The sequence below is a fragment of the Trachinotus anak genome, unplaced genomic scaffold, assembly GCF_046630095.1.
Source record: "Trachinotus anak isolate AG129_WGS33_773 ecotype Australia unplaced genomic scaffold, CSIRO_AGI_Tana_v1 ptg000005l, whole genome shotgun sequence".
NCBI classification, from domain to species: Eukaryota; Metazoa; Chordata; class Actinopteri; order Carangiformes; family Carangidae; genus Trachinotus; species Trachinotus anak.
The window spans coordinates 5,662,097-5,686,876 of record NW_027273856.1 but is presented as its reverse complement, the minus strand read 5'-3'; the positions used below and the strand labels follow the sequence as shown (position 1 = coordinate 5,686,876).

Sequence of the window (24,780 nt, the reverse complement as noted above, 5' to 3'; positions counted from 1 at the left end):
CACAATGTCACATGTGTGCTTTTTAGTTCTCCAGCAATCTCCTTTAGCACTAACAATATGAGATGTTAATGTTCTTAGTTGATTCTGGAAATGACAGAAGCGACAGGGGTCGCGTTAACTGAATAGTTTCCCTCATTTACTTCATTTTTTCAACAATGATGGAAAAATGTGAAGGCCGTCCATCACTTTGACAGAGCAGAGCTGAGTTAGAAGACAGGGTAACAAGCTTGCACAGGCAGACGCACAGACCTCTTCCATTTTATGCACATAATACAGCGTGAAGGTAACTAAATTCCCCATGGAGCAACACGTCTGGTTGCTAACAATATGTTACTGACAGAAGGCCTTGGACCATGTCTGAGAGGGATGCAGCTGTGCCCTCAGGGCAGAAGGAGCTCATGCCGCAGGATTTCCTCCTGGGGAGGCGAAAGCTTGCAGCATCAGGAAATCTTCTCGACTTCTGATCACTTCCCTCTGAGAAATGGTCCCCAACTTCAAAACCCTGGCTGAACTGAAGCTGACAAGTCATAATTCAGAGCGCGGGTTCAGCCCTCAGAACAAAATTACAGCCATGAGAAGTCATCTGTCTGCGGCAAAGACACAAAACCTCATGACAGTCGCCTCTGCAGAAATCTGCCTTGATGTGTGCACCCAGTTTAAACCTTCCTTGGAGGAAGGTTTGAGTTCAGGTTGCAACAGGTCAAGTGAGTTTAATTTCTTGTCATTAATTTGTTCATATTTGCCACTTTAGGCACAGTGGCCACGGTGTTAGCGCCCTCTGCTGTCAATGCAGGAAAAAAAATAATGTGGTGTTGAAATGAAAAGTGAAAAGTGATGCACAGTCGGTGTCTCCGAGTTGTTTTTCAAAATTAAATGCTAGAAAGTATAACATATCTCATTATCATAAAAAAATTAATCTAAATGACAGACAATAATAGATTATTGAGGGATTTTTACCCTGTTTGTCAAAATGACAGACAACGAAAAAATCTATCGCAAACTTCAGGTTTTCGGGAGTTCAGGTGTAAGAGGATGTGTTTCTACCTTCCGGGTGTCCTGACACAGGTATCCAGCAGGCAGGGTGGCAGCTACAGAGAGCTGAAGTTCCAATGACTGCATCCTCCCATCTTTTAGCAAAGGCATCCAGGAGTAGCCCACTAGGAAAGATGAAAATAGAAAACTTCCATCAGACTGACCTTAGATAATCTAAACACTGACTTCCTGACAACAGTACAACAGTTTTCCAAGAATAAAATCATCTTACAACATAAAAACTGCAGCCAGCGTTGTGTTTTGGCTGTTGTGGTCTTTTTTTGATAATGCTGCATTCAAGGACGGGCATATAAATGCAGTAAGACACAGTTTCCCGTCAGACTTACCCAGTGACTCCACGCCCTCCCTCTTCTTGCTGCTGGACTTGCTGCTGGACTCACAGCTGATGTGATAAAAGGTGAAGAGGATGTGGTGTTTCTCATGCACATGGACCGGCAGCTCAATCTTTACCTGTGCACAGACGAGTTCACTGGTTTAAGCTTAACATATCAACATACAGACACACAGTACAACTAAACAAACAGTAACAAAGGCTGTTGATACCATGTTGAATTCTGCTTTAATTGATTTTCTCCAAACACCCTGTCAAAGATTGCAGATAGTAGAAATATTATCTGCGACTGTGATTTCACTGCACTTCAAACTTCACTCTACTTTGGAAAAAAAACTCCAAAATAAAAGACTCTCATTCATGCTGCCTTGGGTTTTAGAGGTGAAGCTCCACCATATTTCACACTCTTTCAGAAATAGCACTTCTCTTTTTTTCCCCAAACAGAACTGGATTGAAATGAATTTAAAGTAAGACATCTTACATTTACATTTACTCATTTGGCAGACATGTTAATCCAAAGTGACTTACAAGTGAAGGACATCAGTAATCATCTTGGCTCACCTGGTGGAGAGCATACCATTAAGGCTTAATCTTAACCACAGTGGACCGAGTTCGAGTCCGACCTGAGGCCTTGTGCTGCATGTCATCCTCTCTCTCTCTGTCTCCCTGACTTTCCTGTCTGTCTTTCACTGCAGCTATCACAATAAAGGCAGAAAAATGCCAGAAAAAGTAACATAAAAAAGAGTAAGGCATCTTGTTTTCTCTGCTGTCTTTTGTTGACAGTCGATAACTATCTGCGATTCAAATCAGCCCTGCAGCTTTGCCTCTCACTCCTCTCTCTGTACAGAGAAAAAAAAATCATTTTACAATATAAAATTTGCAGCCAGTCGTTATTCTCCACGGATACACATACATTTCTATACAGAGAGAGGACTGAGGAATTAATCTGTACAGAGGACTGTTAACTTGTATTTAACTTTTAGACAGTTGATGTGGCATCTTGCAGTGAAGTCTACTAAACGCATCTTATCCACAAGGGGGCAGCATTAGCAAGGGAATGTATTTTCCCTGCATGTTGGCACACACCGATTTTCTCACAGGAAGTGACACATAACTGGGCAGAACAGCTATACTGACTCTCCAGTTTTACAGATTTAGCTCACGGCAAATGTCTTAAGAATATCATGAATGAACATGACTCTGCAGTTCGTGACATGGATGTGTGTCACTCAGTCACCACGTTAAAACCTCTCTCATGGGTGAGTCAGATAAAACTTCCTGTGTCCTGACTTTCACAAACGTCAGAATCCTTGGGACATTAATGCTACAACTATTACTGCTACTACTAATAATAAATCAGCCTCTTATAGAACATTTCAGTGACACTTTTCCAGATATAAAGGTTTTAAAAATCAAGATAAAATATGCTGAAAATACAAAGATCATTGATAAAGCAGAAATTTCTCATGATGTGACTGGAAGCTGAAGCATGTGGAGGTAAATCCCAGTAAGCGTGCCAGTGTGTGTGAGAGCCTGCATACGGGTGTATGTGGGGACTCCTAAGATCCTAATCTGTTTAACATCAGGGCCATATGGACCCCCTCTGTTCTCCCTCTCTCGAAGTATCCTGACCTGTTCTGATGAGCTCCTGGATTCACGTGTGTGTGTGTGTGTGTGTGTGTGTGTGTGTGTAGTCGGGGTCAGTGACTGTTTGACCAGTCTAGTGTGAGATCACAGCTCTACCCCTGAGACAGATTTATGGGATTATCTCAGTGCTGCACTGAGGAATTTGAGTACTGAACACGATACAAAAATATAAGGATCCAGGGTGTTTTGAGAAAAAAGATTCATCTTAAGAGTTTCTTAAGTAGTAAACGACTACTGTCTTTCTTATATCGATAGATAAGTTGTCTTTTCCAATTATGTATAACACTTTTGTAAGAGCCACAGTCATCATAACATAATTTATTAATGTTGGTATGTGATTATTGATTAATTGTACATTTCTTCCTGTTAGTTGCTGATCTTTAGTGTATTGTGGCTGCATTACAAGGACGTTATTGCAGCTTTTCACATTGGAAAAAAAAAAAAAAACTTTTTTCATTGGGGTTTTTTTTTTTCCAATAGTGTGCACTTACACAAAGGTAATGAATGATGGTGACTTAACACTGCACTATAAAGAAATGGTAGGTTCTTCTGAATCATATGATGTATAACACTTTTTAACTGATTTTTGCTCAGAATGGGCAAAAATATCAAACTATGTCCAGGTGTCTCTTTGTCTGTGTAGGTTTTCATATGTTAAATATGTCACAGGGCTGTAAATCATTTGCACTGATGCATGTAAATGGGGTCAATGTCATGAAGAGGTCACCTCACCTCGTCGTAGAACTCCGGGCTCTGATTGTGGTGCAGGACAGCTGCGTAGGCGCTGCCGGTGAAGAGCGAGTCTCCTGGCTTCCCATAGATGCACTGAAAAAGGAAAGCAAGCTCATCAGTCATCCAAGTCTGGCACTTTGATGTCAGGGAACAGCAGTGAGTAAGTGCTCAGCAATCTGTGGTTACTGACAATATTTGAAGAGAAGACGACGTGAGTGTGCAAACCCTGAATCACATGCAATTTTGAAGCACCAGGAGTTTCAACAAAGAAAGAATGGGATCTGACTAGACAAGAGGGGCCTCATCCTGACAGATTATATGGATTTTTAGCCTTGCACAACACTGTTTAGTTTATGTTAACTAAGCAGCAGAAACACCCCACCCCCCACCCCTCCACCTCTGCTGGATGTTGAAAACCAACAAACACAGAACAATTACAGCACTTTGACTCCACATGTGGTGACACAAACATTCATTTTTCTTTCCAAATGGCAACTAAAAGCCATTAGCAGTCGTGAATATGGGATCGTTTATGAGCGCACCATCAAAAACACTGCAGGGCCAATATGTTTTGTATTAGAGCAGCAGGGTCTGCAGGAAGAAGATCTCTGGGAAAAAACCTGTGTCACAAAGTCACGCTTGACCAGGTCAGGATATTTCTAATGAGGCACGACAAAGGGGAGGAAGAAAATTCAGACCTGTTCTGATGGCTGGTTTGATACTGTAATTAGGATGCTAACAACTGTGGTCATCTCTAATGAACAATAATGAGCAGTGCTTGCCAGAGGAAGGACAGAGTTCTGGAGCCAAGTGATTGAAATTGAGACTGATAGGAGCCGGGATCAGAAAAACGGCTGGAGCCTCTGCAGGAGGACTTGGAGGATGGGAGAGGCTCATCTCAGACTGGGGAGAAGGTGGAGGCAGATTAAACAGATTTCAGCAAAGATCTGTTGTTGCAGATCACAAGATACAGCGGGACTGCAGGTGGTGCACCTACAATAATAAAGAAAACAACACTTCCGGAGGCCCCCTGCTGCTGCCACAAGTGGAGGGTTGATGGGAGTCTTGATTACCTGACTCCGGATGAGGGTTGAGGCGTAGCTGGGCAAGATGCCTGGAATCTTATCTATAAAAGCTGTCGTGTTCATACACGTACGGTCCCACACAGGATTAAAGATTCAACATTTTCCACTGGTTGCACTGGTGAAGCTAGTCATCAATGTCGCTTTTTTTTGAAAAAGGTTTTTCACCTTGTTAACGTGTCCTTATGATGTTTTTTATATAACACAAGACAAATAATCAGTCAACACCATGACTGAACATTTCCACTGTTGAACTATGGTAAACCAACGACAGTCCCATTAAAATGGACTCATACAGCCAGGGCTTCATAGGTCATATAACCTAAGGAACCAATTCTGTCATCTTGTGGGGAAACAATAAACCCGGAACCTCATCAATCCAAAGAGCCACTTTGTATTAGCACAACCACTAACACTGTGTCAGCCACTACCAGTTACAAGCTAACAAGTAACATAAACAAATAAAAGACACTAACTATGCGAACCGTTCCAATAAGTCTGCTACTTGCCAATTTTGGTCACAACAGACTCCTCATCTGAGTCTGACTGAGGCTCAAACATGTGACTTTATCTCTCTGATATTTCTTCTAATGCTAACTATCCTGTTATGCTCTGCTTTTTCACCAGTCATTGAAACCTTGTCAGTATACAGAGCAAGAGTTTGCATCAGCACAGCCAATAAAACTGTGTCAGTCACTGCCAGTTAAAACAAGTCTGGAGAGGACCTTTGAAATTTCAGGTAAGCCGACAACTAAATCGAACCAGAGCTCATCACAGTAGGTTTGATCATTTATGGCTTAAGATAACAATTTGAAAGAAGCACAAATCTTAGTATTTTCAATTCACAGCCTCTGGAAAATCTTTTTTAACTTTCACATCCCAGTTCCCCAAAAGCTTCACAAGAATTTCCTCTCAGTCTGATTCGAGTAAAACCCAGAACCTCCCTGAGCTTCCGCTGACTCTGATTAAATCTCCTCAGAGGTGTGCTGCCGGCTCCCACTCATTATTTGTAAAGAACTTTCTGCCTCATCATACTTCGAGCATTGTTCGCGACCAGCCTTTGTGTGTGTGTGTGTGTGCATCTCTATCAGAGATATAATACGCATGACTGCACGGCGATCTGTCTGTCTGGACTGTCGTAATCGAGCGCATCAAGTGTAAATGTTTTGGCGGTCCAAGTCAAGGAATTTCTGTTTTCCTCCCTCCTTCTGGAAAAGTGAAAAGAAAAACAAATCCACGGCTCTTTGATGACTGTTTCCACCCGCAAATATTTGAAATGTGTGGCCAGAGAGAAACGGAGAGGAAGAAAAAAAAAGAGTGACCATTCATTATCTCCTGTTGCCAGCTATAATAACCAGCTTCTGTGAGCTTTTCCTTTCTCCTTTTCTGGCCCCTCAGCTGCACGCTGTCTTCCACTTTGTGAAAAGCAATAAAAGGGGAAAATTCATCATGTTTGAGGCTTCTGCTTTTGATTTGATCTCACTTGGGACATTCCACAACTTTTCACAACAGCATTATTGTTTCAGAGACATTTGCACCAGACTCCTGCTAATGTGTTGAGAATAAAATGCCTGATTGTCTTATCATTCCATCAGTACGAACTTAATCTAATCTTTACTACCTGTATCCTTCTCCCCTTTTGTCTGTATGCTATGTTATGTGTGCACGTGCATGTACATTGTCGTGAGCAAGCTTTGTGACAGACATATCATACACTCATCTCTGGATAATGGAAGAAGCTTTGCATCTTGTTATTATAAAAACTAAAGCAGCAAACATTACATTATTGAGTGATGTGATACAGTGACTTCACTTATGTATGTAAGTCTTTGTTTCATTGTCTTTATTCTTTGCATTATGGCCACTGTCTAAAATCTATCAAAAATTCAGAAATTAGATAAACCTTCAAGTAACTGACCTGTGAACACATTCCACAAATCACAAATTAAAATGCATACATCACTAACATACAGCAGCTTCCATACTACAAGAAACTCACCTTTAAAGGGACTGCACCTTCCTCATCTGAGTCTCTGAACTGGATGCAAACTGCAATGTTTCTCGCCTGTTGTGGAGGATCAAAGCACACAGCAGAGGAGTAATCAGTGAACGACCAATCGGCGACACGTGCTTCATTCTGTGGTTTTCATCATTCATTCCCATCGTCCTCTGCCCATCTTCCCTCTGAGTGACGCACCTTGGTGAAGGTCTTCTGGTTGTCGTATTTGAGCTGCAGCGGGTAGATGTAGAGCTGGTTCTTGTAGGTGGTGAAGGGGTAGTTGTACTTGGCCTCCTCAGGGAGGAACTCCTCGACCTCCACGGACACCCGCTCGCAGCCATCCTCGAAGGGCTTGGCGGGAATGTAAGAGGAAGTCACCGTATCTGGAGGGGACAGAGCGCACGAGTTAAGGAAACAAGCCTTCCCTGCTGACTCCCTGTTTCTTGTTCCGTCCCAAAGAGTCCCCTCAGGGTCATTACCTCAGAGCTAAGCACACACAGACATCCCAAATGCTTTTGTCGGCCTGAGCTCACATATAGATATTGATTACAAAAACAGCTGAGACCTTTCAATTTCAATGTACAAAGCTTTGTAAGCTACCATTACATCTTATTTGCAATTATCTTAACTGCTTCCTTGCAGGCATCTAAGTGCTTTCTCCAACTGCTGCGAATGATTCAGAATCTGTGAATTTTCTTTTTTATACCTTCTAAAATACCACCACATCCTCCATTTGGGTACCACCCAAAAAAGCTTCCTCCTCTCCTTCATCCTTCATCCTCCTTTCTGTTGAGACCCGAAAACTGACTCTCAGTTCCAGCCAGTCACTGTTTTCTCTACCATCTGCTTCTTTCCATGTATTTCTACACTATATCGTTTGTACTCTAGGATCCGGAATATTTTGTTACAGGGCTACAGGCATTATGTTTTTTGGGTTGTCTGTCCCATTCTCGTGAACATGATATCTCAGTAACACCTTAAGGGAACTTCTTCAAATTTGGCACAAACATTCATATGGGCTCAAGGATAAACTGATAAGATTTTGGTGGTCAAAGGTCAAAGGTCAAGGTGACTGTGACCTCACAAAACAAAATGTTGGCCTTATGAAGGTGATATCTCAGTAAAGCTTCGAGGTAACTTTTTCAAATTTGGCACAAACAGTCACTGGGACTTAAGGATAAACTGATTAGATTTTGGTGGTTAAAGATCAAAGGTCAAGGTGACTGTGACCTCACAAAACACGTTTTTGGCCACAACTCACAAATTCATACGCTAATTATGAGACAATTCAACATTTTATATCCAAAAGGACAAAGGACACCGTCACTGTGATATCATAATGTTCTGCAAAAACACCCTTTGGTTAGTATTCAGTGCTGTAACTCAGGAAGGAGAGATCGTGACCATATTTCTTGCAACTTGGTTGGTTGGCGGAGGGATACAACCACAAGGTGGTAACTCTAGTTTTTCGCAGTTGTTGGGTTTTGTTTGATCGTCCTGGTGATGAAGAAATTCAAGCTGCTTCTTCTTTTGCTTTTGATATATCACACCCTTGATAAGATCAGCAGCAGCTAAATGTGAAAATGGTGAAACTGTAGAGGCACAGGAAGGCAGTTTACTTTCTTGTGTAACAGCAGGCTCAGTACTGCACCTTATAATGAATGAATGTGTCCTTAGTCTTTCCAAAGCTGAAAGTTTTAACAGTCATTTTATCTTATTTTATTTGTTTTTTCACAATGAGAGGCGAGGATACATGATGCCTTCTTCACATCTACACTGTGGAGTGGTTAGTGTGTTTTAAAGACAGACACTTGGACTTCAAAGCGTGACCGCTGTTACAGAGAGAAACAATGTTGGGCTAAGGGGGGTGTACAGAAATGACAACATACTCGAGAAGTCGGGTGGGACACACTCGATGGTGACATTCAGCTGCCCAGGGATGGTCTGAAGTTTGCTCTTCTCAGGTCTGACAAGGAGAAAGAGATTCAGAATTAGCGGAAGATGCAATCAAGTCTGAATCGGGGGCATTTCTCCTTGATGTAAATCCAAAATGGCACTGTCTCCTGTGCAGTAACATGCATAGATGTGCAAATGCACGAGTGTTTTCAGTAACTAGGCATCGGCTAAAATAGCAGAAATGCGGTGCTGACTCACTTCCTGATGTCGGCCAGCAGCTTGATGATGTCATCAGTGGAGATTTTGCTGCTGTCCTGGCGGTAGAGAGGAGAGAACTTCCCATCCATGTCCAGGCTGCCCTGAGCGTCTTTGAACACCTGCCTGGAAACACACACACACACACACACACACACACACACACACACACACACAGCTACAGTGTCTGCCTCATTCAAACAAAATAATAATAAAATAATAATAATAATTAAAACAAAATAATTAAGCTAATGTGTTTTTTAATCTAAGGTTATTGTAATATAATGCCATTCATTTTCAACTGAATGGGGCAGAAAGGCTGCTTAAGTATTTCTATTATTATTATTAATGTATTGCATCAGTATTACACTGGTTCTTCAGTGCAGCAGGAGACTCTGGTGTAAGTACTATGCGTTACATCTATTTAATAAGAAATAAGAGCTCATTAGGCATGTTAGGGGGTTAGAGGTGTTAGGAGAGGAGGTGCTCTCAGAAGAGATGAGTCTTCAAAAGCTTCTTGAGGATAGAGAGGGATGCCCCTGCTCTGAAAGACTTCAGTAGCTTGTTCCACCAGAAACCACAGATGAGAACAGTCTGGGCTGAGGTTGTCTTGTGTGCAGGGACAATACCAGACGATATTCCCTGGGGGAACACAGTGGCTGAGAAGGAGCATAAGGCTGAATGATTGAGTTCAATCGATGGTGCAGACCCAGAAGTTACTCTGAAGGCAGCATTAGTGACTTGAATTTGACTTGGGCAGCCATGGGTAGCCGGTGTAGGTCGATCTGTAGCAGATTTAAATGTGCCCTTTTGGGCTGACCAAAGACCAGACAGGCTGCTGCATTCTGGACCATCTGTTTCACAGTACAGGCAGGTCCGCCAGGAGGGGGTCGTTGCAGTTGTCGACCATTGGCCTGGAGCAAGAGCTGGGTGACATACTGAGTCAAGTGAGGCCTGATTTCTCTGATGTTGTGTAGTGCAAAGCGGCATGCCTGGGAGCCGGATGCAACAATTCAATAGAATAAAGAAGTGAAACACAATTTTTTTTCTATTATGTTTGGGTGAAGCCAATTTTCCACATCTGGAAACCTGCATGTGTGACTTTATACATACACATTTTTATTAAAAAGACTGTTCGTTATGTGGCCCATAACTGGTTGTAACACGGAGAGATGATCAGCAGACAACTGATACTCACGTATTACTTCCCTGTTCTTTACGTATCATTTAATTTACAATGGTCAATGGACGAACATGAAGTGTAATGTGGATGTATAATAGTTTGTATTATACACTGAGGAATGTGCATGCTGTGTTCCTATTTGTTTTAATATATATATTATTTATTATTATTTATCATGTATTATTTATATGTGCGTATGTGTGTGTGTGTGTGTGTGTGTGTGTATACTTTAATTACTATTACCTCAGGTTTTATACATGTGAATCTTTTGTTTAACATATGTAAACTGAAAACAGCACTGAAGAGGTTCAGTGTCTTTTAATGCAGTCGTATGAGGCCGTTCCACAGTTGAATCCAAACAGATTCATTACTGGGTAATATTTATCCCCGTCTTACTTGGCAGCCCAGGCAAATGGCATCCTGTACTGGCCCAGGCGTTGGCAAGTCTGCTTGGCAGCTTTGAGCACCTTCTGAGCAGTCTGCGGGGAAATGGGAGAAGACAAGCATAAAACACATTAAAATCTAATTTTCCTCATGTGTATGCATTAAAATGAGGTGGGAAGCCAAGACCTTGTTGATGTCCGACGTCTTGATGTACGGCTCGGCGCAGTGGGTGATGCCGTTCTGCAGCACCTTCTCCACGCGGGCCACCAGGAAGATATCGGCGTGAGGGTTGGTCACTGAGAAGATACCCTGGAAGACAGAGGGAGGAGGCTGATTAGTGTAGGAACGTGATGATACTGTGAAGATCTGTGGGTGTAATTTAATTTGCCAGACTGTAACCCTCCCTCTGGGGATTTTCCACAGGGAATATGAAGAGGAGAGAGCTGATGCACGGATGTGAGGAGGAACCACTTCATCCTAATCCAAATAAACACTTCAAATATCTTTTTCACTCTTAAATTCATCCACTGCCTCTCAAGCGCAGGGGAAGCGGCTGCTGTTAGCTGAGGTTATACAGGAAAACCACATGGGGCTCACGTCTATTTTCGGTCTGGTGAGGTCTGTAAGCTTGTAGTGTCAGTTCACACAAACAATCTCAAGGGGACAGAAATGACATTCAGACAGGGCCACGCTGCTCATATTAATACAAAGTTAAAAACATTTCTGGGAACAGAAATAAAAATACAGACAGAAGCAGAAGGAATTTATTCTGGAAATCATAAAGGCCTCAGTAATGAAACAGAGAGGCACTACCGCAGGAGCAGTTGCACCATCTTAGCGGCTAATGCAGCTTTAAGTCAAAAGAGATGTAGACATAACAGACTGCATATTAATAATACACATCTTGGAAGAGGTTAGCATCAACAGTCTCACACACACACACACACCCTGGTCACACTCCAAGCCATAACCCCGTCCGTCCACTCCCATCTGCCCTCCTTCACTCATCTTCACAAGTTTTACACAACCACACGCAGCTGCTTCTGCTTCCAGTCCTTCACATCATGATTTGCTGCTCACTACTCATCACCATACATTTTGCACACAGTGGGAAAAGCAGCGCCGGTCTGTAGATGGGAGAAATCTGCTGAAACTCCCTAAATACTCAGAGCAAAGTATTAGATTTGTTTGTTATGTAATGAAGCGGTGCAGGGCTGCTGGTGTCGTAGACAGATATAATGAGTGGAGGCCTGTCCTTGGACCACACCCAGTGCACCTAAATTAAACTGCGGTCAGCCGAGCTATAACAGCACACTAATCACAGAGGTAGAGCCTGCTATGTTTACATGCGTGCATCTGTATGTGTGTGTGTGTGTAATGTGTGTGTAATGTGTGTGTAGGACTTTCACAGATGTCTGCCGGCAGAACGTAACATTAAGTCCATAAATTAGCCATGTGGTTCTTTTATTTTTTACATCTGTATTAGAAATACTGTTTCTGCACTAGTCCTCTTCTCAACTCTGAGTTCTCCCTGTTGTCAATCTGTTGCTGTGGCAGGGCTCAGGAGGTTAGAGCAGGTCGTCCACTCATCGGAAGGTCGGTGGTGCTATTCCCAGCTCATTTTGAAGTGTCCTGGACCCAAATAGTGTGTGAGAATGTGTTTGTATTTCTGTAAGGAAATGCGCTGCATGAATGTGTGTGTGAATGAGTGGATGTAGCTGCCATTGTAAAGCATGAAAGACTAGAATAGCACTATATAATGAATGAATGAATGAATGAAAGCATTTTGTTTATGAGAGTCTCCTGCACCTTGGGATCATAAGACACTTGACCATAAACCTGATGGCAACATAACAAATCAATACACACACTTCCAAAGTTATTACCAGGTTCAAATCCATTGATTATGTTGGACACAGCATCCTCTGTCTCAGCAGCCAGGCTTCTGCTACGAATCTTATCAAAACAAAAGTCTCCACATCAAAAAGCCAACTCACCATATCAGCATCTGACAACCAAAACAGACCCGGATTCTTCGACTGAAACTTGTCAAACAAATATTTCCTTAAATCAGAATACACAGTATCAGAATATTATAGAAGTGCAGTCCGTTTAACATAACCCTGTCATGTCGGACTGCGTTTTCTAACCTTAATGCTGCTGATTTACAGAGGTCACCGCTCACACGAGAGCATGAGTCTCTCCTGAATAAACTCTAGACTTAATACACAGTGACAACACATAAAGCTGACATCACCGAGCACACGTCAGGAAGCTGGCAGACCGCAGATCTGAAATCACTTTCAAATGCTACATGAATGAGGTCTCATGTGGATCCTCTCAAAGTCGTTAACGGCTGGACGCGGACCAGGCATTGTCTGGAGACTCACTCCCCATCTGGAAATGCTACAGTGACCGAGTGAAAATGCAAAGCACGGCGCTTGGATAAGAAGAGAGACATCAATATGAAGAGCACTGTTATCGTGTAGCTGGGCGAAGAGCTCAGTCACGCGGTCATCACTGCGTTACCGGAGTTCACTGACGTAAGATCAGGGAGCGCATCAAGCGATCGCATATCCCTGGTCACACCCCGGTCAGCTGAGGTCAGCGTGGGAACGCTCAGCGCTGACAGCTCAGCAGTCTGCCGCCTCACTCAGCTATCAAAAGCACAGCGGGACTGAGGATGGTGTCCAAACACAAACACAAACACAACGTGGTGACGCCTGGAAAACACAGGGTGTGAACATTGTTGCACTGATGACGCTGACGAGACAATTCAAAATCCTCCCCGGGCGTTTCATCTTCCGCTGTGCTTACTTGTGTTTTATTGGCTCGATTTGTGTTTATGTTTCAGATAATCTAAGGACACAACACACAGAGGTGCTTCCTGTGAATATAACCCATTGAACCACATAGAAACATTTCCTGTCACGCAATGATCACCTCTGTTGCACTCTGTGACTTCCACATTGTCATTGATGCTATTCATCCATGCTCATATACCTCATATGCCAAACATCCACCTGTACTGTATAAACTGTATGTACCATAGAGTTTCAGATTATCACGTGCAGCTATTTTTTAAATCAATATTTGTACAGTCAGTCAGTTATTGATTTATGTGTACAGGAACTGATTTGTCTACTGATGTTTCTTCATGTCATTGTCAATTTTTTTTGGTTTGGTTTCCCTTAATGTTTACAGTTTGTTGGTGTGTTTTGCGTTTTTTTAAAATTTATATTTACACACTATCTGCTTTACGTTAACTGTTTCTCTTTTGTATTTACTGTAACATCTTTTTTTTTTTTTTTTAGCTTCAAAGCATCCTAAGCTGCATTACTGTTAGGCGTTGTCACTTAATTCACTGTTTTCGGAGCAAATTTCAGAGGTTTGTCAGATGTAAGAAACAGTCTGAACTAATAACCACAAAGTTACTGATATCCGACTCCCAACAGCTCATTTAGTTTGGAGAGAAGACCCAAGCAAAACAACAGAAAGGAGCAACCCACAGACTGAACTAATGCTCATTTTCAGCTATGTCTTCATGTGGTCTGATTGCCACGAACATCAGAGCAAAGAGTTTAGAAAATGAAGAATCAGCCAAACCTCTAACCCCCAACAGGATGATGGCAGGGCTGCAAAATCTCTGTCTAATAAGATCCAGCGTCAATCCAGAGTCAATGTGATGTTTGTTTGTAATTGAGCAGTATAAAACTAAACAAATCGATCCCAGAGATACAACAAAGCAACCTCTCTGGTGGTATTTAGACTAGTGGAGATTCTGCACTATAGCTAAAGACTTTTAAAGCACTTGCCTTATTTGCCTTTTTTTTCCCAGAAGACACTGATTTCCCGAACCAGGTGGAACATTGTGTTTTCCCACCTTGATCTACAGTATATGAGCAATGCAATGATTCAGGTTTCACACCCAGGCCTGCAGAGCTGCTGCACAGTACCAGTGATTCAGATAAAGTCACTTCCTCAATCAGTTTCAAGTTTCTACCTGTGTAGGGAAGCGCAGCAGAGCCTCTGACACCCTCTGGAGAACAGGCAGGCCGTTCCCTTTCCCTGAGTCCCCGTTCACCATTACTCCTCCCCCTCCTCCCTCCCTGAGTCCTCCTCCTCCACCGTCTGAGTCAGATGAAGGGGAGAGCTGGCCTGAGGCGTCGGTCAGCATCTCCCTGACGCAGGGCGGGTTGAGGTCGACGTGGAAGTCGGCCGAGATCTTGCAGCTCTTGGAGACGTCGAAGAGAGCGAGGCTGATGAAGAAGGGCTCCACCTGGGGTTAAAGAGAGAGACGGTGACATTTACATCGTTCTTACATGGTTAGCATAAAACAATAAAAATAACGTTATATAGCACCTTTAAAAACAAACAATTACAAGGTGATTTGACAACAAGGCACAGGCAATAACAACGACATGACAGTAAGGTCGAACAAGCGCAGGTAAAGTGAGAGAGAAAATACATAAAATACTAGTGTGCAATCATATTTGTTTTATTTATTATATTTATTCTGATTTATTTTGTATTTTATGCCTTGTACTTGCATTTTATCTTTCACTGTGTGTTGGAAGGTGTCCTTAATGCTTTGAAAGGCACCTATAAATGAAATATATCATTATTATTTATTATTATATACTTTAATATAAGTGAAAACCACTGTCTACAAAATGTTTCTTAAAAACTGATTTAAAAGAAGTCGCTGATTGTGGCTGATCTTCTCCGGCAGGTCGGTTTAAGCCTCGACTTTGGAAAGACCAGAAGGGCCCGATCTGAGGATCTGAGGCTCACATGGGGTTAACGGTTCTGTTATGTAGCTCAGGGCTAGGCTCTGGTGTGCTTTGAAAGTGATCAGTAAAATTTTATGATCAATTCTAAAACCGACAAGAGGCAAGTGAAGAGAAGTGATGTCTGTTAAGAAGCCTTGTTTTAACAGATGACAACATCTATATATATATATATATATATATATATATATATATATATATATATATATATATATATATATATATATATATATATATATATATATATATATATATATATATATATATATACGTATATATATAGTCTAGCTATAGTGTGTTAACTAAGGCAGCTTTAACTCCTAGCCTAATACCAGTGTGACATTTTACAAGCTGAATGAAGGGTTGAGATAGAGAGATAACCTGGAGTTAGGAGTTGTCTTTATTACATACACAAATGTGCATGTGATATGTGACAGAAAACCAAAACAATGCACACAGAGATGCATATAACCTCAGTGGTGCCCACCTCAAACGTCAGTTTCCAATCTGTATAAAACCTGCTTCAGCCTGCAGTTAAGAAGCTGGCAAACCAACTCAAATACTGCCATCAGTTTAAATTACAACTGTGAGTTCTAATCTGTCATGTAGCAACTAAAAATTGCTGATTAGTACATTTTTTGAAACTTTTGTCTGACAGTAAATTTAGCTTAAATATAGAGGAGTAAATATTATCATAAAATACTTAGACATCGGCCTCAAAACATATTCATTCATCCCTAGTTTGAGAGTTGGCTCTGCAGCACCACAGCCCACACATTTTTGAATGACTGTGCACTTATGCCAGGATGAATGGCTCCTACGTGATGGACAAACCCTCCCTTGATCCAATAAACATTAAATGTATCTGAGACAGTGGAAGGAAAGAGAGGGAATGAAGAGGGGGAGGGAAAGAGAGAGCATGCTGCTCCCAGACCACAAATATGAGTCAGTTCAATCCTCCGACCAGCTCCTCTAATGCACTAGCAAACAGGAGGAGGAAGAGGAGGAGGTCTAACTCAAGGTTTTATGACTACAGCAACACGCTCTGACAAAGACCGAACACACACACACACGGTCTGAACTGCTGCCTCATGCTTTCAGGAGCTCACACACATCCACATTCATCAGACCATTTCTTCCTTAACCTCAAGAGTCAAACAGATTTTAGACTGATTTGAAAATGTTACAACAATATGGAGTTACGTTATCCTCCTGAAAATAGCTTCCAGACAGGCCAACATGAATTATGAAGGTATATTATCTGGGGCAGCACAGCACAGCAGAGGGTGAGGAGAGCGAAAGAGCTGAGGTGAGAAAAGCAAAGTCGTGTTTAAATGCAAACACACAAAATCAGCAGGAAGGTTTTCAAGTTCAGTTTAGGTCTGACCTTAATGTTTTTCTGATCACTTTTTAGGCACAGTTTGTCTTTAAGGTCTGGACTCATTCTAATCATTTTAATCAAAACCTAAGTTGAGGGTAAAGTTGTGGAAGTAAATTAATGACATACATTGGTGAGGACTCCGTCGCCCTTCTCACTAACGCAGCCCTGGAGACTGAAGGTCAGGTCGTGGCAGCTGACCACGATGCGTCGGCCAAAACGCTCCTCGAACGGCTTCACGTCTGGCTCAATGCCTGAGAAGTCCAGCCTCTGAATATCAGACACGAGGGGGGAGGAGAAGGAGGAGGAGGAGGAGGAGAGAAAAGAAGGAAACAGGAGGCATGAAGGTGGGGAGATAAGACAACAAGGAGAAACCAATTGATCCAGAGGAGAGGAGAATAGTGCGAGCAAGGAGAAAAGAGGGAGAAGGTAAGGGAGAAGGAAACAGTGTAAATGGCGGGAAGGAGAGGAGGAGATCAAATGGTCTGAATCAATACTGAAATAAATAAATCATAGAACAACAGAGTGTTCAAAGAGGTATCTTCTATACCTGTGTCTCAGGATCCAGAGAGAAAAGCTTTTGTCTACCATCGTTCCTGTTCATCTTATTGAGCTGGTCTGTCTCCCTGGCGTACTGCAGAAACACAGAGATTGGAGGAATGTAGGTGAAATAAAACATATTTAATCAGTCACCTTAAAGGTCCCATGTTGTATAAAGTAAGATTCCCTTGTCTTACTTGGTTATAAAGCAGGTCTAAGTTCTATAGTAATACAATGACAGTATCAAAGTGCTCAGTCCACAGAGAAATGCACACAGCCTGTATTCAGAAACTAAGCCTTAAAATGAGCTGTCAGGAGTTCTGTAACTTTATGATGTCACAACAAACCAGTCACCGCTCTCAGCCAGGCCCCAAGCCCCACCCATCTGGACACACCATCCAACCTTGCAGGATTTGGTTTGTCTGAGTGTTTACCTGAAATCTCCTATGTTTTTTTTTATAAAACAGACCTGTTCTTACTCGAGCTCCATAAATATATCTTCTTATGGATATCAACACTTCAAATAAAACACAGGAAAAGTCTCAAATGTGGGACCTTTAATATTTCTAATTTTACCCTGTACCCCGGCACCTTTCAGTTTTAAATGGTGCTTGCTAGAAAAATTTAGCCATGAAGCTTGTTGTCATTATTTGACCATTTTTACTGTCATGTTATTCTCATCCAGACAATAAAACGTATATATATTGGCACCAATTCTAAATAAAACAGTGGTTTCAAAACAAAAGTGGTTGCTCACACTACAATGGGACAATAGAGGTGGTTCACTGAGTTGCCTGCTAGCATTTTCTCTGGTAGCAAACCAACACAAACAGAGAGAGAACATAGAGATGGAGAGACAAGCACCCCAACAGAGCCAGACAGAAGAGAGACAGAAGGGCATCTAATGGAGATGAACAAATCAAACCCTCAGGTCACGGCCAGAGCCCTAATCCATCTCCTTCCCCACTTCTCCTCCCCTTGTTTCTGCCTCTCACTGTGTCCTGCCTGCAGACAAACTGCAAGTGATCTTTTTTTGCGTGGAGGGGGGGGGGGGGGGGGGGGGGGGGGGGGGGGGGGCTTTGCTGGAGTGGCCCAGAGCAAACAGTGAAACAGCAGCACAGAGGGCTTTGTTGTCTGCGTGTAGCTCAGGGTTTGTAGACATATTAAAGCAGCACGGTCTCTGTGGGGTAAATACTGCTGTTCTGGTCTCTGCTTCGAAAAACTGACTCAAATACAGAAAGTCCAACAAAAGAACTTCTCTTCTAGGGTTCCTCTATCATCTAGATAATCATGAACAATATAAAATCTAATTGTTGCAGTAATTGACACAACAAAAGTCAATAAACCCTCCAAATAAATAACCATTACATTAATAAATCTTTTCAGCATAAACGCAGACAGTTACCAGGTCAATTACAAAAAAGATTATACACTTGAAATGTCATATCTCACTAACCCAGTCTGAATGAATCAATCACCCATCCATCCTTCATACCTTCATAAGTTCAGGGTGTAAGCTCCTCCCCAGACTCTCCAGCAGGCTCTCACCTTTACCTTGGCTGGTAGTGTCGTCGTCTGATTGGACAGGACAGTGATCACACATGAACAAAGCACAGAGACCCAGTTTGTTAACAAATAAAGTAATTACAAATCAGGCCCAATCAACCGATGTCTCCCTAATGGCTTCCTTTGTGTCTGTGTTTTTTTTCTTCCCAAACTAATATATTTCAGTCTAGTGGCCACAATAAAAAGAGGCCATTCACTAGTCTGCTGTCTCCCAGGTGACACACAACACACTGAGTGGGTACTGATCTGCCCCTCCATGTTTCTGGATGGAGGGGCAATGTCTCCTCAGCATCTTTAAGATTTGTGAACAAGCTAGGCCTACTGGGTTTTAAGTGGAATTTTCTGCACAGTATATTATTACTATTATATTATACACAAACTGCATTAAAATGCAGGCATTCCTCCACAGCTGAGGACAAGCTCAGAATTTACAGCGAATGTGGAAATACATCACTTCTGCTTCCGTTCTGATAACAACTGTAGGTGTACTGTTAAGTTTTGTTATTGCCTTTGGATCATTGTAATATGGAAGCAATTAAAATGTCATAACACAGAGCCCAGACTCCTCTGGGGAGTTCTGCCAGGGAGGGGGATTACTGTAACCCTAGGTACCATTACAGCAGGCTCAGAGGTTGTGTGCAGACATGTTATTATTATTATTATCACAGCTAACTGGCTGTATAGAAACATTTCAATAAGACTGGAAATCACATGTTGACTGAAAGAGGATCTGGATGTGTGTACTTTCCAAGTGATGACAGTTTTCAGATGTAGGTGGCATATAACTCACCCAAGGCGCAGTCCAGGGACTCTGCACCGTTCCTCCTGTCCTGGCCGGCCTCAGTGCTGCTCTGCAGAGCCTGCTTCAGCGTGGCCACCCAGTCCTCCATCTCTGCTTCGCTGTCTGCAGCCAGGAAGTGGCTGTAACGGTCTTGCATCTTCAGCTCAAAGCCGTTACGCCGCATCTTAGGACTCTGACAAAGGAATCATTGTTTTATTTTACATTATTTTCCTTTTTCTCATTATCACTTATTTATGGAAATAGGCAGAGTGCTATGGGATATTTACCACAGAGTTTGGATATATATGTATATATATATATATATATATGATTTACCTGACTAACAGGAAATATCCACACACTACAGCCAAGAAAAACAACTCTATGATGAGCTTTACGTTTGCACGGGGCATCAGATGGATTTAAAACAGACCAAGTCCTTAGTAAAGATTGTTGTTTGGCCTCATATAGGATATTTATCAATGAAAGTGAAGTGACCGCTGGTGTCTTACAGGTTATTAAGTAAGTAAATTTTATTTCTATGGTACCTTTCAAAACCAAAGTTGCTTCACAGATGCACAGAAAATTTAAATAAAAAACATCAAATGCAACAACGAAATGCTTTTAAAATGTCAGTCTGTACATGTTTTGAAAAGCTTTCAGAAGCTGCAGAACAGTCAAAGCACGGTCCTCTTTGTCTCAAGCACAGACAGCGGAACTTTGAACGATTTGGATTTGGATTCAAAAAATCTGAAATGTAAACCACAGCCATGTAGAGACTTAAATGTAATTAGCACACAATTAGACTGAATTCTGAAACAAATACGGAGTCAGTATAACTCAGCCAGCACTGGACAGGTGCAAAACCTGGTTTGCATGTCAAACACAAGCTTTCATATTAAACCCACTAGCCAGAGTAAGTCCCCTCACTCTGCCCATTCATCTCCTTGGCGTGTTCATCAACCTGAAAGCTTCCTGGCACCCTCGTCAATCGGTGCAGATCTGAGTGAGGTACCAGCCTGTGCCAGCAGCAGCAGCAGCAGCAGCAGCAGCAGCAACTCCCCAATACTCTGCTAGAACTAGACTTCTCTGTCCAAGTCAATGGAATGCAGTAATTCTCTTTAATTAGAGCAGCTAAAAACCCCTGGAGCGTGGCAAGACCAGGAAACACACTGACTTTCACGAGGGTGGGAGCTAATGCCAAGAAGTGAAAGCTCACAGAGCATACAGAGGGAAGCACTTCAAAAGAGGGCTCATTTAAAACATGCAACACCCCCAGCATACCTGAACGACATCTATGCAGGAGTCCAGGTAGATGGAGCCCTTGGTGTCTTTGCAATTCTTCTCATCCTTGTAGGAGTTGAGGATGTAGGAGCCGTCGGGGAGCTGAGACAGGTAGAAGTACCTCCTTTTGAACACCTGCAATTCATGGGAAAGGAGAGCAAGTCAGGGAGACTCATATCTTAAACTTTACACAGTTAAATGTTGTGTATGTTATCTGTTTATGTAAAAAGAATAATTGATATTTTAAAGGTCCCATATGATATTTTGAAGGTCCCACTTTTTTACACTTTTCCAGTGTTTATTTTATAGTTTTTATATCCATAAGAAGATATATTTGTGGCTTTGAAAACCAAAAACCATCTCAGTGTACTTTTACATCTCCTCTCTCAGGCTTCTCTCTGGAGCTCTAGTAACAACAGGTCAGTGAGCCAATCAGAAGAGAAGCTCTGAGACTCTCTTCTGATTGGCTGACTGTTTTCTTAGTAAATTAATAAATATAAAGGAGATTTCAGGTAAATTCTCAGAGAAACCAAATCCCGCAAGGTTGGATGGTGGGTCCAGGTGGGTGGGGCTTGGGCCCTGGCTGAGAGTGGTGACTGCTTTGTTGTGACATCAGAAAGTTCCAGAAGTCCTGACAGCTCGTTTCAAGGCTCAGTTTCTGAATACAGGCTGTGTGCATTTCTCTGTGGACTGAGCACTTTGATACTTTCACAGTATTAATATAAAACCTAGACCTGTTTTATAATAAATAAAGACATGGAAATCTCACTTTATACAATATGGGACCTTTAACAGCTTTGAACAGCTAATTACAGACATGCAACGTGAAATGTGGCTTCTAAACACATCTGTTGTTGCTATAAATTCATGTTCCTCTGCTAATGTGATTTACACTCCTGAATGAAGAGATGCTGCAGATGCTGCACTGTTAAGCTTATATTTGATCTTTCACTCTTTTATCATTTATGTTTATGTCTCTCTTGTTATATTAATAACACAGCTTACGCTGGATTCAGCGTTGGTTTTAGGGTATTCTTTTTGTTTCATTCTGCCACTAAAGCCTACTTACACTTCTGACAAGATGTAAATGCTGATGTTAGTGCAGCTGTGGGCAGTGATGTAAACATTACTGGTTATAATACACAGTATGACTGGATAGAATAACAAAAGATGAGAGAGAGTATAGTTTTAATGGTGTCTCAGTCATGCAGGAGGGCAGACGTTGCCATGTCTACCCAGTTTTCTCCCGAAGCCTGCATGTTGTTGCAGGTTGTTGCATTTGTGGGTTATGTTGTATGAATAACAGGCAGGAGGTCTGGTGGTGACTCACCCTCATGGAGACAGACAGACTGCTGTTGATGTTGGCTTTCTGCAACCAGCCCTGCTTCATGATGCCTCCCCTCTGGGAGCACAGCGATGATGAGTCCTGAAAGAGACAAACACAGGCAGGTTAATTCAGGTTAATGCTTCTTTCATTAACATCGCAATACTACAGTGGCCCTGACGAGTCAACACAATGCAAAAGCAACTACACAAATACAAAAGCAACAAAACAAATGCAAAAGCCACAACACAAATACAAAAGCCACAACACAAATGCAAAAGCCACAACGTGAATACAAAAGCCACAACACGAACGCAAGAGCCATAATGTGAATGCAAAAGCTACAACACAAATACAAATTTAGCCACAACAGATATGAGCAGCGGTCTGTCTATATTATTGGACCAGGTTGCTAGGGGACTATTTTTGTTGCCTTTGTATTTGTGTTTTTGCTTTTGCAGTTGTGTTGCAGAATTTGCATTCATGTTGTATCTTTTGCATGAGTGGCTTGGCTTTTATATTCATGTTGTTGCCTTTGCATTCGTGTTGTGGCTTTTGCATTGTGTCGACTCATCTGGGCCACTGTCTTTGTAGACAGTAAACAGTCTCAAAAGCTTAATGTTATGCAGATTGTTTGCTATGAAATATTGAATATTTTTATTGAAAAGTAGCTGGTTTTGAGAAATATTCGCAGTTGTAGTATATAAACATTGTTTATTCATTGAAACATGCTGTCAGTTCTAATCACACACTGTTCAGTCAAATCCATGTATCACAAGAATATCTCTGGTTTCCCATAAATGAGTCATCATAATTCAGCCTCAGTTCCGTCAGAGCAGCTTCTTTATCTCATAACTATCATGGGACTGTTCATCAGCACCACAGAGAAAACATAAACTTCCATCACAAGGGACTCTCTCTCTCTCTCACACACACACACACACACACACACACACTCTCAGTGGCAATGCATCAGGCCACTTGGAGGAATTCATAACACAGGCCTAATTAACTTAATGTAAGCCTGGAGCATGACACACATAACATGACATTGAGTGAAATGGGTTGAGGTGAGCATAGGCGTGTGTGCGCACAATCAGGATGAGCCTAATCACATTGAAGTGACATTTTGTCCTCTGTGTGTCACCCTTCTCTCTCTCTCTCTCTCTCTCTCTCTCCCTCTCTCCCTCTCTCTCTCTCTCTCAGCTTCCTGTAATCTAATTGGCTGTTGGTCCTCCTCCCACAGCTTGCTCATGTATATCCTTCCTTCAGACACACCCTATCTTGTATGTATTTCGTATTGTCACCTAATGCCTGGCATCCCTGATTGCATTATGATTGATTTATTGTTACTGTTATAAAAGGATTTTATAGGAACATAGAAAACTGGCAGACCCTGCCTTATGGTTTGTTCATCTGCCAGACCAGCCATCTCAGACAGAAACGATTACGCAGAGGTAAAGTAACAGCAGCATGGGCTGTTTCAAGAGCCATCTCCCTGCCTTCCCCGTCGCGGCAGCACAGCACCATTTATTTTCCTTCAATTAAACCCTTTCTCTGTCTAAGTTTATCCACGTCCGGCCTGAGGGTAGGGGGAGGAGAATCGATGAGAGCTATTTATAGGATGTATAAGGCTTCTGGTTCCACTGAACTGCACTCTGCAGGGGTCACACTGCTGGGTGGATGACAGAACCAAGAGACCATAAGTCACTGGGACTCCTTCCAGCACCATTACCAGCTCAGTGCACGGCTCCTCTTTTTGCTTATATTTTCAGAACATTCAGCCATGCAGGATGAGCCAAATTTGTGTCTTAGCTTCATGAGTCAAAACAATGAAAGGGATCGTTGTAATTTCCAAGCAGGGTTTATAGCACATCGCTAAAAGCTGTGCATGATTAGTCTGTCCATAACAGCACACCGCTCATCGTCCCTGCAGTGATCAATGCCTGTAATCTAACGGCGCTCAGGCCCCTCCACTCACCTCGTCTTTGGCGTCTTCATCGATCTCATACACGTGAGCTGGCAGCTTGTCCGTCTTCAGGCCTTTGCTTTGAAACGACAGTGAAAGAGGGTCAGCAGGCGATAAATCAGCCGCGCTCCCGACTGTACTCTCCCCTGTGATGAGGTCTCTCTCTATCTGTCTTAAACATCCGGGTTCTTTATACCTTTACTTTTGATAAAGCATGCGACAAATTACAGCCTGATTTACACGTCTTGTATGTTGCTTGACCATGACTGATTGCAATACAGTTTGTTTTTTTTCTCTTGGTATTTGTGGAACGTTCTTTCACATATGACTCTTTCACTCTAATTTGTGGTGCAGGTTGAAGTGCAGGTTGCAGTGATAAAACATCATTTCCTTAGGAAGTTTTATCAGCACTGAATTATGAATTCACAACATCTGGCCTGCACCTGTTGAGCTGTGGAGGAAAATCTGCCCATGCACTAGTTTCCTCTATTCTGCTGGAGCAGCAGAGCTGCACTGATGCACAGACGGAGTGATTTCTTGCATGCAAGCAGACCCATGTGAGCAGAGTAAATCTCTTGTACATGTT

At 42.2% G+C, this 24,780-nt stretch overlaps 1 protein-coding gene across 3 annotated transcripts in view; it reads right to left on the bottom strand.

Moving 5' to 3' along the window:
- Positions 1–24,780, bottom strand: part of dock11 (dedicator of cytokinesis 11) — a 75,661-nt gene that overhangs the window by 39,559 nt on the left and 11,322 nt on the right. For all 3 annotated transcript variants that reach the window (XR_011691004.1, XM_071478024.1, XM_071478025.1), the window contains exons 5-21: positions 24,207–24,273; positions 22,232–22,327; positions 20,902–21,036; positions 19,627–19,810; positions 18,766–18,845; positions 17,281–17,364; positions 16,860–17,000; positions 14,566–14,841; positions 10,749–10,871; positions 10,575–10,657; positions 8,999–9,121; positions 8,734–8,810; positions 7,043–7,227; positions 6,845–6,910; positions 3,764–3,856; positions 1,380–1,503; positions 1,045–1,157 (exon numbers count right to left, since the gene is read on the bottom strand). Coding sequence is in view for 2 of the 3 variants with exons in the window: in XM_071478024.1 (XP_071334125.1) it covers positions 1,045–1,157; positions 1,380–1,503; positions 3,764–3,856; positions 6,845–6,910; positions 7,043–7,227; positions 8,734–8,810; positions 8,999–9,121; positions 10,575–10,657; positions 10,749–10,871; positions 14,566–14,841; positions 16,860–17,000; positions 17,281–17,364; positions 18,766–18,845; positions 19,627–19,810; positions 20,902–21,036; positions 22,232–22,327; positions 24,207–24,273 (2,050 nt within the window). In the remaining variant the exon portion in view is untranslated. The remainder of the gene's footprint in view (positions 1–1,044; positions 1,158–1,379; positions 1,504–3,763; positions 3,857–6,844; positions 6,911–7,042; positions 7,228–8,733; positions 8,811–8,998; positions 9,122–10,574; positions 10,658–10,748; positions 10,872–14,565; positions 14,842–16,859; positions 17,001–17,280; positions 17,365–18,765; positions 18,846–19,626; positions 19,811–20,901; positions 21,037–22,231; positions 22,328–24,206; positions 24,274–24,780) is intronic.